The following is an 11,543-nucleotide window of genomic DNA, read 5'->3' as shown; positions in this document are numbered from 1 at the left end:
TAATGTGAGTTAAAAACCATGCTCACTCACTCACAGACAGACAAATTACGACATAAGATGAGTTTGGCGTAACAGCGCTTGGAACAATATCCCAGTTATATCACGGGTTCTTTGACATGTGGCTACGGCCAGTGGGTGGATACAGGTGGCTACGACCGGTGGGTGGATACAAGTGGCTACAACTGGTGGGTGGACACAGGTGGCTACGACCAGTTGGTGGATACAGGTGGCTACGACCAGTGGGTGGATACAGGTGGCTACGACCGGTGGGCGGATACAAGTGGCTACAACCGGTGGGTGGATACAGGTGGCTACGACCTGTGGGTGGATACAGGTGGCTACGACCAGTGGGTGGATACAGGTGGCTACGACCGGTGGGTGGATACCGGTTGGTGGATACTGGTGGCTACGACCGGTGGGTGGATACTGGTGGGTGGATACAGGTGGCTACGACCGGTGGGTGGATACAGGTGGCTACGACCGATGGGTGGATACAGGTGGCTACGACCGGTGGGTGGATACAGGTGGCTACAACCATTTGGCGGATACAAGTGGCTACAACTGGTGGGTGGACACAGGTGGCTACGACCAGTTGGTGGATACAGGTGGCTACGACCAGTGGGTGGATACAGGTGGCTATGACCGGTGGGCGGATACAAGTGGCTACAACCGGTGGGTGGATACAGGTGGCTACGACCTGTGGGTGGATACAGGTGGCTACGACCAGTGGGTGGATACAGGTGGCTACGACCGGTGGGTGGATACCGGTGGGTGGATACAGGTGGCTATGACCGGTGGGTGGAAACTGGTGGGTGGATACAGGTGGCTACGACCGATGGGTGGATACAGGTGGCTACGACCAGTGGGTGGATACAGGTGGCTACAACCAGTGGGCGGATACAACTGGCTACAACCGGTGGGTGGATACAGGTGGCTACAACCGGTGGGTGGATACAGGTGGCTACGACCAGTTGGTGGATACAGGTGGCTACGACCAGTGGGTGGATACAGGTGGCTCGACCAGTGGGCGGATACAAGTGGCTACAACTGGTGGGTGGATACAGGTGGCTACGACCGGTGGGTGGATACCGGTGGGTGGATACAGGTGGCTACGACCGGTGGGTGGATACTGGTGGGTGGATACAGGTGGCTACAACCGGTGGGTGGATACAGGTGGGTGGATACAGGTGGCTACCACCAGTGAGTGGATACAGGTGGCTACGACAAGTGGGTGGACACAGGTGTTCTGCTTACCTGGGAATGAGTTGATGTCGATGATTGCGTATCTCTTTGTGTTGCAGTCCATTATCACGTCCACTCCAAACAGGTCATGGTCGAACACTTGCCGTATCTTACTGCCAAGGTCACACAGCTTCTCCTTATCTGGCTCCAGGGGAGACCGCTCCATATCGGCCTTGTCAAGCTTTGAACAAGAATATTTATAATTGTTAGAATGGCACTGTCTAGAGAATGAAAACCCTGGGTGCAGGCAACACTGTTGGTTGTTTGTTTGTTTGTTTGTTTGTTTGTTGTTTGACGCAGCACTCATCAATATCCCAGCTATATGATGTCAGTCTGTAAATAATCAAGTCTGGACCAGACAATTCAGTGATTGACATCATGATCATCGATCTATGCAATTGAGATACGATGATATGCATCAACTAAGTCAATGAGCCTGACCACTCGATCCTGTTAGTAGCCTCTTACGATAAAGCATAGTCGGATTTTACGACCAGCATTGGTTGCCGAAGGCCTATTCTGCCCCAGATCTTCACAGGGAGACCAGTATGGGTTGCCGAAGGCCTATTCTGCCCCAGATCTTCACAGGGAGACCAGCATGGGTTGCCGAAGGCCTATTCTGCCCCAGATCTTCACAGGGAGACCAGCATGGGTTGCCGAAGGCCTATTCTGCCCCAGATCTTCACAGGGAGACCAGCATGGGTTGCCGAAGGCCTATTCTGCCCCAGATCTTCACAGGGAGACCAGCATGGGTTGCCGAAGGCCTATTCTGCCCCAGATCTTCACAGGGAGACCAGCATGGGTTGCCGAAGGCCTATTCTGCCCCAGATCTTCACAGGGAGACCAGCGTGGGTTGCCGAAGGCCTATTCTGCCCCAGATCTTCACAGGGAGACCAGCATGGGTTGCCGAAGGCCTATTCTGCCCCAGATCTTCACAGGTTATTGTTTTACTTTGCAGGAAACCAGTAACAAAAAGCATGACCCAAATCCTGCTCACTCCATTCCAATTAGTCCCTTGCAGCAAGAATAGGGGTAAAGGGGACCTACTCTGACCTGGAATCCCCATATAGGTTAACACTTTTGGATGTTCCTCTGAAAATGATTTGTTACACCTTCACATGACCCCTTTTAGTCTCCCACTACCCCACCCACATCTCACAACCCAAAACCTCATCGCCACCCCACCCACACCTCACCCCACCCCACCAACACCTCATCGCCACCCCACCCACACCTCACCCCACCAACACCTCATCGCCAAACCACCCACACCTCACCCCACCAACACCTCATCGCCACCCCACCCACACCTCACCAACACCCCATTGCCTCACCACCCCACCCACACCCCACTACCCCACACCTTCCCCCCACCTCACCCCATCCACGCCTCACTACCCCACACCTTCCCCCCACCCACACACCACCCCACTCACCCCTCGCCCAACCAGCACCTCATCCTCACCCCACCCCGAGGTGTAGCACAGGTAAGACTGCAAAGTACTTACTATTGTGAGATAGTGGGAGCAACCTCGCTTTGATACATTGTGGGTATCGAAGAATATTGTCTTGTGATCTGAAAAAGATGAGATTACATGTACAGCTGTATAAATCAAGATTGGATGTCAGTGAGAAACCAAGGAAAGTCACGTTGAAACATTCAATTTAATAACATAAACTATTTTTCTGGACATGACAAGGCTGGCTTTATACCCCCGGCATAGAAGTTCTTCAGTGACGGCCTCTCCGCGATATAGTACTTGTCCCCGACAGCGTATATCTTGAAGAGCAGTGCATTGTGGTTGATAAAAGACTGAGCTACACATGGAAACACGAGGTCCGACAGACCAGCCTCCGTGAACACGATCGCCATCTGGAAGTAGCAGAAAGAGAAACAATCAATATTAGAAATATACTCACCATCAAAAGAAATGCAAATTATTGAAACATATGGAGAAGTATGTACATTAAGATGAGATGATTCCAATATTTAACATTTAATAAACTAACAATCAGTCCAGTGTTACCACAGAGTGTCATTATTCTTATCACGATATGCAAACTTTACACACTAATCCTGCACGAGACAAATGGTGCATCTGTAGTCATGGATCTATAACATCACATGTGATGTGTGCATGAGCATTGGTTCACACAACGTACCAGTATGTTCATTTGTGCATTAATCTAATCTAATATCTCTTGAATATGAGTTATTCTTCATATATTAACCAACATGTATGGTATTCGCGTTCCTTTTGTCGGGGAGTATAGTTGTCAGACTGATATGACTCCACTAAGGCTGATGTATGTAGGTTGACCTTCAGGGGAGTCCCGATAGCTGTAATATTGCTGATGTGGCATAAAACAATATTCATTCATTCATTAATGGATAGGAACATCATTCATGTGTATTTCAACTTGAGTAGTACTGTTTTGTACTAAGAAACTAGATACCCATTAATTAAATAGCTAAATGCTATTATCACAGATCAATACAGATCCCTGGTACATACTGTTGGACATGCTACTCTCCTTACAACTAAACATAGACTCACTGTGTTATACAGCATTTTTGACAACTGTTGTTCACTACACAAACAATGGATTCCTCCACAACTAAATCGCTCAACTGTGAAATTAGAAACGTGTTCGGACTCAACTGTGAAATTAGAAACGTGTTCGGACTCCTTCAATTGTATGAAAGTAATTCAGCCAGCCCCCTCAGCTGTGACACCTGACCTGTCAGTGTCAATAATCACACAAGTATTATACACCTTATCTGAATCATGTTCATTTGAATAATTCCAACAGACGATTTGTAAAAATCCATACATATAATGAGTTAAGTGGTGAGTGACCAGGTGACTTGACGCTACGAGAGACCTGTATGAGATGAACTTCCTCGTTACACGGAGTGACCTTCAATTACCAGGGGTATAGGGGAGGGATAGCAGGTAAGCAAGTAGAAGTAGAAGTAGAAGTAGAAGTAGTAGTAGAAGTAGAAGTAGAAGTAGTAGTAGTAGAAAAACAACAGTGGCGTTGGCAGCTGCTTAAAACTTTCTGCAATGTGTGGCAGTCAGTGGAGCCCCAGTGTGAGATGGTCTTTAATGCTGATTTGAACAGTATTCTAGTAATATCTCGAGATCTGTCAGCTTAATGTGGGAGGAAAGCCCGAAGTGATGCAGGTCTCAGATGTTTGCCACTTTAGTGGGCACGGGTATCGTGCTGACAAACCTAGAAACATAATCTGGGCAAACCGAGATTCCAACCAATGATCATCAAGCCCAAAGGACTCTGCATAATGAAGTTAATGTTATATTTGGGAAAACGCTTTCTTAGTAAGGCGCAGATTTTAGTACCTTTTGGGGCTGAGTCACCAGCATACAAAGTCAACGATCTAACCCCCTCAGCGGACATTGAGTTTGTCAATCAGAGTTGGTTTGTAACGCTGCTTTTAACAGTAGTCCAGTTATATCTCAGCATGTCAGCTTAATGTGGGAGGAAAGTCCAAAGTGGTCTCAGACGTTTACTGAGGTGACACCCACGTGCATGGGTATGGTGCTGACAAACCTAGAAACATAATCAGGGTGAACTGGGATTTGAACCCACTATCATCACGCATACAGGACGCAGCTCTGCACAGTGAATTGCAGCGCCTAAGACGACTGGGCCTCCCATGACCCCGGACGTCAACTTGAAAGTCAATGTCTACAGTCATCCTGATTTCATCCCAACAGGCTGGTGTCAGTCCTTCTCCTGAGTCCACTGTCTTGTCTGGAGTGAGTGAGTGCGTTTGGTTTTACTCTGCTTTTAGCTACATTCGAGCAATATCACGGGAGGGGACACCAGAAATGAGCTTCACACATTGTACCCAAGTCGGGCATTAAACGAGTGAACGCTTTAACCACAAGTCTACCCAACCTCCCCTTAATTTGTCTGTGTTAGTTTTTCTCATGATTCCATTGTCTCGTTTTGAGATTACCATATTACTGGGAAGTTGGCAAGGTGGATTAGCCTCAAGAGGCTCAAACTCCCTGAGGTACAGAGAAATGCAGCGGCCAGATCCCGAGGAAGTCAGTCAAATCTCTTATTACAAGAAGGTGTGTTGATAAGAAATTGGAGAAATTAGCAGAGACTGAGTGGAAACTGTCAAAGTCAGATTGTATCAGTCAGTGAACTGTATCAATAATGACCAATCCATCACATAGATAATTCTAAATGCGTTACTAAGTTTGAGACCCGTGAAGATCCGCTTTGAATAGGTCATCAGCAATCCAACCTCGCCGTAAAAGGCGACTATGCGTGTCGTAAGAGGCGACTAACAGGATCGGGTGGTCAGGCTCGCTGACATGGTTGATGCATGTCATTGTATCCCAATTGTGTGGATTGATGCTCATGATGTCTATCGCTGGATTGTCTGGTCCAGACACGAGGCTACCCGACTGCCACTGTTAGTTAAGTGGTCATGTGACCAGGAAAATTGTCGGAGACTGTTGGGCAAGTTGTGTGAGACAAGACCAGTGATTGTGTGGACCTTTGAGAATTTCTAGAATTTTAGTTGGGATACCTCAACAGTGGTATTGTGACAACTACAGGATAACATTGCACTCATCATTAAAGACTGATATATTATTTGTACTTTACCCCACAAGGATGTGAATTTAACTAAGAACCAATAATTCATAATCATTTAACGTATGAACATTTTATCATTTTCTCTTGTGAAGCAGCACATTGGAACATTGTCTGTTCTTTTACAATGTAAATGCTATTATTTCCCCTTGAATACACTTGCTTCATTATGCCATTCTTCTTTCACTTTGTAATTATAGTACAGTTTATTTTTGGATTTAATCTCTGAGTTAAATAATACCAGTAATCCTGGGTTAACTCTTAACAATGTGTTCCAGTTCCTTGACTGCCTGGTCCTGTGTGAGACAACAACATACCTTGTGTGAGACAACAACATACCTTGTGTGAGACAACAACATACCCTGTGTGAGACAACAACATACCTTGTGTGAGACAACAACATACCTTGTGTGAGACAACAACATACCCTGTGTGAGACAACATACCTTGTGAGACAACATACCTTGTGTGAGACAACAACATACCTTGTGTGAGACAACAACATACCTTGTGTGAGACAACAACATACCTTGTGTGAGACAACAACATACCCTGTGTGAGACAACAACATACCTTGTGTGAGACAACATACCTTGTGTGAGACAACAACATACCTTGTGTGAGACAACAACATACCTTGTGTGAGACAACATACCTTGTGTGAGACAACAACATACCTTGTGTGAGACAACATACCCTGCGTGAGACAACAACATATACTGCGTGAGACAACCACATACCCCTTGTGAGACAACAACATACCTTGTGTGAGACAACATACCCTGTGTGAGACAACAACATACCTTGTGTGAGACAACATACCCTGCGTGAGACAACAACATACCTTGTGTGAGACAACAACATACCCCGTGTGAGACAACAACATACCCCGTGTGAGACAACAACATACCCTGTGTGAGACAACAACATACCTTGTGTGAGACAACAACATACCTTGTGTGACAGCTTGGAGCCGTGAGCAATGCTTGGCTTACACACTGCAAGGAACAAACACAGTATCACTCAACAGATCAGGAGTAGCTGACACAGCTAAAGCACACCTATCAAGCACTTAGTATTCTCTTCATTGGATAAGATTTTCTCTTTGAGCCCAGATTAATGTCCCATGCTACGTCCCCCAGCCTGGGTGCAATGTCATACCCAAACAAGCCACAGGGTATGACAGCTCAATCCCAAACTCTATTGGCTGTAAGTACAATAATGGGGTACTGTGGATCTATTCTGCCCTGGAATCTCACAGGGAGACAAGCATGGGGTACTGTGGATCTATTATGCCCTGGAATCTCACAGGGAGACAAGCATGGGGTACTGGGGATCTATTCTGCCCTGGAATCTCACAGGGAGACAAGCATGGGGTACTGTGGATCTATTATGCCCTGGAATCTCACAGGGAGACAAGCATGGGGTACTGGGGATCTATTCTGCTCTGGAATCTCACAGGGAGACAAGCATGGGGTACTGTGGATCTATTCTGACCTGGAATCTCACAGTGAGACAAGCATGGGGTACTGGGGATCTATTATGCCCTGGAATCTCACAGGGAGACAAGCATGGGGTACTGGGGATCTATTTTGCCCTGGAATCTCACAGTGAGACAAGCATGGGGTACAGGGGACCTATTCTGCCCTGGAATCTCACAGTGAGACAAGCATGAGGTACTGGGGATCTATTCTGACCTGGAATCCCCACAGGGAGACAAGCATGGGGTACTGGGGATCTATTCTGACCTGGAATCCCTACAAGGAGACAAGCATGGGGTACTGGGGAACCTATTCTGCCCTGGAATCTCACAGGGAGGCAAGCATGGGGTACTGGGGACCTATTCTGACCTGGAATCCCCATGGGGAGACAAGCATGGGGGTACTGAGGATCTATTCTGGGACAATAAAGAGAGATTATTACATTTGTGTTTGTTTCCTTAAGATTTTACGAAATTGTGTCCACACATGTATTATTCACACTCAATCAAACTGACAATTGCTGTGTGTACAGCACAAGTACTGTTAATTATCTCATTATAGCATACATTTACAAAACATAAAACGAATAACTTCAAGGAAGACCAACCGATAGGGTACGTGACTTGGGCCTCTGACAGCTTCCGGCGGTTGGTGTCAAGGTCACTCGAGGTCAACTCTACAAATGTTGGCATGAACACATCGGAGTCTGGAACAAAACATCAAAACTTGAGGCCTTCTGTTCTAAAGGAAACAAGTGAGTTGAATTAAAGGTCTCTTTATATATGCTTTTGGTCACATCACAGCAGTTTGGTCTGATGTGAAAGTCCCTACAAATGCAGGTTGAAGACCACTTTAGCCAAAGCCACAAGCTGGATATGGTGCTTATCAACCAAGGGACATAATCAGGGTATTTCTTGCCCCCTTTCCACAAAAAGATCGTAGCTACGACTGTCGTGAATCTATGTTAAAGTATGGGAGTTACGATTGTCTAAGTGCTACGATCTCTCTGTTGAACAGTACCCTGCTGTTAAATCATAACTATGTAACGCAATAGGGCAACTCGACACCTTTACGTCATGCTGGCAGGTCAGGATTTTTTAGTTTTTTTTTTTTTTAAAACTCACAATTACTGACTAAAAGACATAAATAACTAAAGATGGCAAGAAACATGTAAGTCTGAAATACTCTGCAGGGTTTCGCCCAAAACAAAGTTTTTTTCCTGTGGTCGTAATGTGGTGAGCATGGCCTCCTCACCTTGCTGGAATAGGCTACTCTCCTGCACCATCTTGTACTGGTTGTACCGGTCCAGCAGATTCACCATACTCGGCAGCGGGTCGATCACGATACACTCCGGGTGGCTGGTGATGTAATCCTGAAACAAACAGCACTAATTACAATCAGAGAGAAGCTGGAGCAAGATATTCGGCCATCTTAACCACACAACAATCAGCTGATAACTCCACTGGCAATAGCCTGTGAGAATCCCATGAGGAATGTGATCAACGTCCATCAATACGTGTCAAGAAGTTGTTCGGAAACAAACCCCAGGGAAAATCTAGAGTTTCATCAACTTGATGTTCGACCTTCAATTTTCCAGGTTCATGAACTTGACCTGATGTACATGGCTGCGGCCGTGATACATGGGTATTATGCGGAAGGAATGTTAATGGCGGTAGAAACTGCTGAAAATGTTTGTAGTAACTGTCAGCGCCAGGTAATGACTACAAGGAAATCTTATCAAGTGCTGCTACTTGAGAAGTGTGGATTGCATACCTAAACGGAAACACCAAATTCCAGCCAGCTTACAACACTTTTCTGGATTTAAGAACAGAGACAGTTCTGTTTCAAAACATTTGACAATGAGAAAAACCTGGACATTTGTGACAGCAGTATTTTTAGGGCCTGCTACTTATTGCTGCTGCCATTTGTTTGACCAATTGTATTGTATTGCCTCTTTGATTTTCAAGTAAACTTTAAACTTTGTACTCAGATATAATTGATTTGTTCTTCATTGGTCCAGAGATGCCAACTCTAATAGAAGCTTTGGAGTAATCAGTGGGAAAAGAAAAGTATAACTTCATGTGAAGAAATGTAACGCTCAGAGTACCAAGGTAAGGGTTTCTGCTTTCCACAATTTTGTGTGGCCAAAGCTCCACACATTCATGAAATTCCTCATTTGATCCTAATTAACTGTGTTTCAGAAAGACAATGTGGTGTTTGGAGTTGTTTGGAGTTTTGTTAGAGTACATGCAACTAGATCCATGTCTGGACCTGCAAAAATCAATTATTAAAATTTGTTTTAAACATAAATAACCAATCAGAGAACTCATATCACTGAAAAATGGATACTTTAACACTATGTGAATTAAAAGCATGGCTCTCATTGGTCAGTATAGTCTTGCTGTAAAATGCTTAAATTGCTCTCTGTGATAATTTACGCATGTAAATACTTCGCGAATTTTTTTACAAACATCATAATTTGGGTGAGAACAAGCATTTACTGATTTCACACTTTAGTTCTGTGTGCACCGATTTCAGGCTTAAGTCATGATACGGAAGGTGCAGGGGAGTTGTACGTAGTGACTGCTTCGCCCATCATTGTCTGATGTCGCGAGATACACTTGTTTGAAGTATTCTGTACCTGGTGAGCCCATCTGTAATGAGCTACAAATCAATGTGTGTCTACAGCACCTGCCAGGTACAGATGGCGTTCTTGTCAGAGGGATTCAATAACATAAACACCTTGTCATCGTTTGTCATTTTTAATATTACTTGTGACAAAAAAGCTAAAAACAAAATCACAAATTTAACAACATGTGAACATTACACTGGATTCCCCTTTCTGACACAGTATACTGACTCCAAACAGACCAGTCCTAGTTTTAGCCCCTTAATGCTGAACACCAGGCAGGGTAACAACAAGTATAAGTAGGCAGAGCATCAGTAGGTTTATACAGCAGGATGTAGGCAGAGCGTCAGTAAGTTTATACAGAAGGATGTAGGCAGAGCGTCAGTAGGTTTATACAGCAGGATGTAGGCAGAGCGTCAGTAAGTTTATACAGAAGGATGTAGGCAGAGCGTCAGTAGGTTTATACAGAAGGATGTAGGCAGAGCATCAGTAGGTTTATACAGAAGGATGTAGGCAGAGCATCAGTAGGTTTATACAGAAGGATGTAGGCAGAGCATCAGTAGGTTTATACAGAAGGATGTAGGCAGAGCATCAGTAAGTTTATACAGAAGGATGTAGGCAGAGCATCAGTAGGTTTATACAGAAGGATGTAGGCAGAGCATCAGTAGGTTTATACAGAAGGATGTAGGCAGAGCATCAGTAGGTTTATACAGAAGGATGTAGGCAGAGCATCAGTAGGTTTATACAGAAGGATGTAGGCAGAGCGTCAGCAGGTTCATACAGAAGGATGTAGGCAGAGCATCAGTAGGTTTATACAGAAGGATGTAGGCAGAGCATCAGTAGGTTTATACAGAAGGATGTAGGCAGAGCATCAGTAGGTTTATACAGAAGGATGTAGGCAGAGCATCAGCAGGTTCATACAGAAGGATGTAGGCAGAGCGTCAGCAGGTTCATACAGATGGATGTAGGCAGAGCGTCAGCAGGTTTATACAGAAGGATGTAGGCAGAGCGTCAGCAGGTTAATGCAGCAGGATGTAGGCAGAGCATCAGTAGGTTTATACAGAAGGATGTAGGCAGAGCTTCAGCATGTTTATACAGAAGGATGTAGGCAGAGTGTCAGTAGGTTTAAACAGGAGGATGTAGGCAGATCACTGGATTGTCTGGTCCAGACTCGATTATTTACAGACCGTTGTCATATAGCTGGAATATTGCTGAGTGCGGCGTTAAACAACAAACCAACCAACCAACCTTACAGCAGACAGGTTATCATGTACGTATCACACACCTTAGAGAATGTTATCATTTACATATCACACACCTTATGGCGGGTTGTATGTGTGTAGGATACACCTTACAGCATACAGGTTATCATGTACGTATCACACACCTTATGGCGGGTTGTATGTGTGTAGGATACACCTTACAGCAAACAGGTTATCATGTACGTATCACACACCTTATAGAATGTTATCATTTACATATCACACACCTTATGGCGGGTTGTATGTGTGTAGGATACACCTTACAGCAGACAGGTTATCATTTACATATCACAC

General features: G+C 45.1%; 1 protein-coding gene across 1 annotated transcript in view; it reads right to left on the bottom strand.

The window, feature by feature from the left end:
- Window positions 1-11,543, bottom strand: part of LOC139444403 (inositol-tetrakisphosphate 1-kinase-like) — a 57,173-nt gene that overhangs the window by 7,107 nt on the left and 38,523 nt on the right. Inside the window, exons 5-10 of the mRNA XM_071225374.1 lie at window positions 8,613-8,730; window positions 7,966-8,064; window positions 6,832-6,875; window positions 2,956-3,115; window positions 2,751-2,818; window positions 1,255-1,423 (exon numbers count right to left, since the gene is read on the bottom strand). Of these exons, the coding sequence (XP_071081475.1) occupies window positions 1,255-1,423; window positions 2,751-2,818; window positions 2,956-3,115; window positions 6,832-6,875; window positions 7,966-8,064; window positions 8,613-8,730 (658 nt within the window). The remainder of the gene's footprint in view (window positions 1-1,254; window positions 1,424-2,750; window positions 2,819-2,955; window positions 3,116-6,831; window positions 6,876-7,965; window positions 8,065-8,612; window positions 8,731-11,543) is intronic.

The sequence above is a fragment of the Haliotis cracherodii genome, unplaced genomic scaffold (genome assembly GCF_022045235.1).
Source record: "Haliotis cracherodii isolate W230 unplaced genomic scaffold, xgHalCrac1.p SCAF_5, whole genome shotgun sequence".
Lineage (NCBI taxonomy): Eukaryota > Metazoa > Mollusca > Gastropoda > Lepetellida > Haliotidae > Haliotis > Haliotis cracherodii.
The sequence above is the reverse complement of the archived record's forward strand: the minus strand, read 5'-3'. Positions and strand labels throughout refer to the sequence as shown.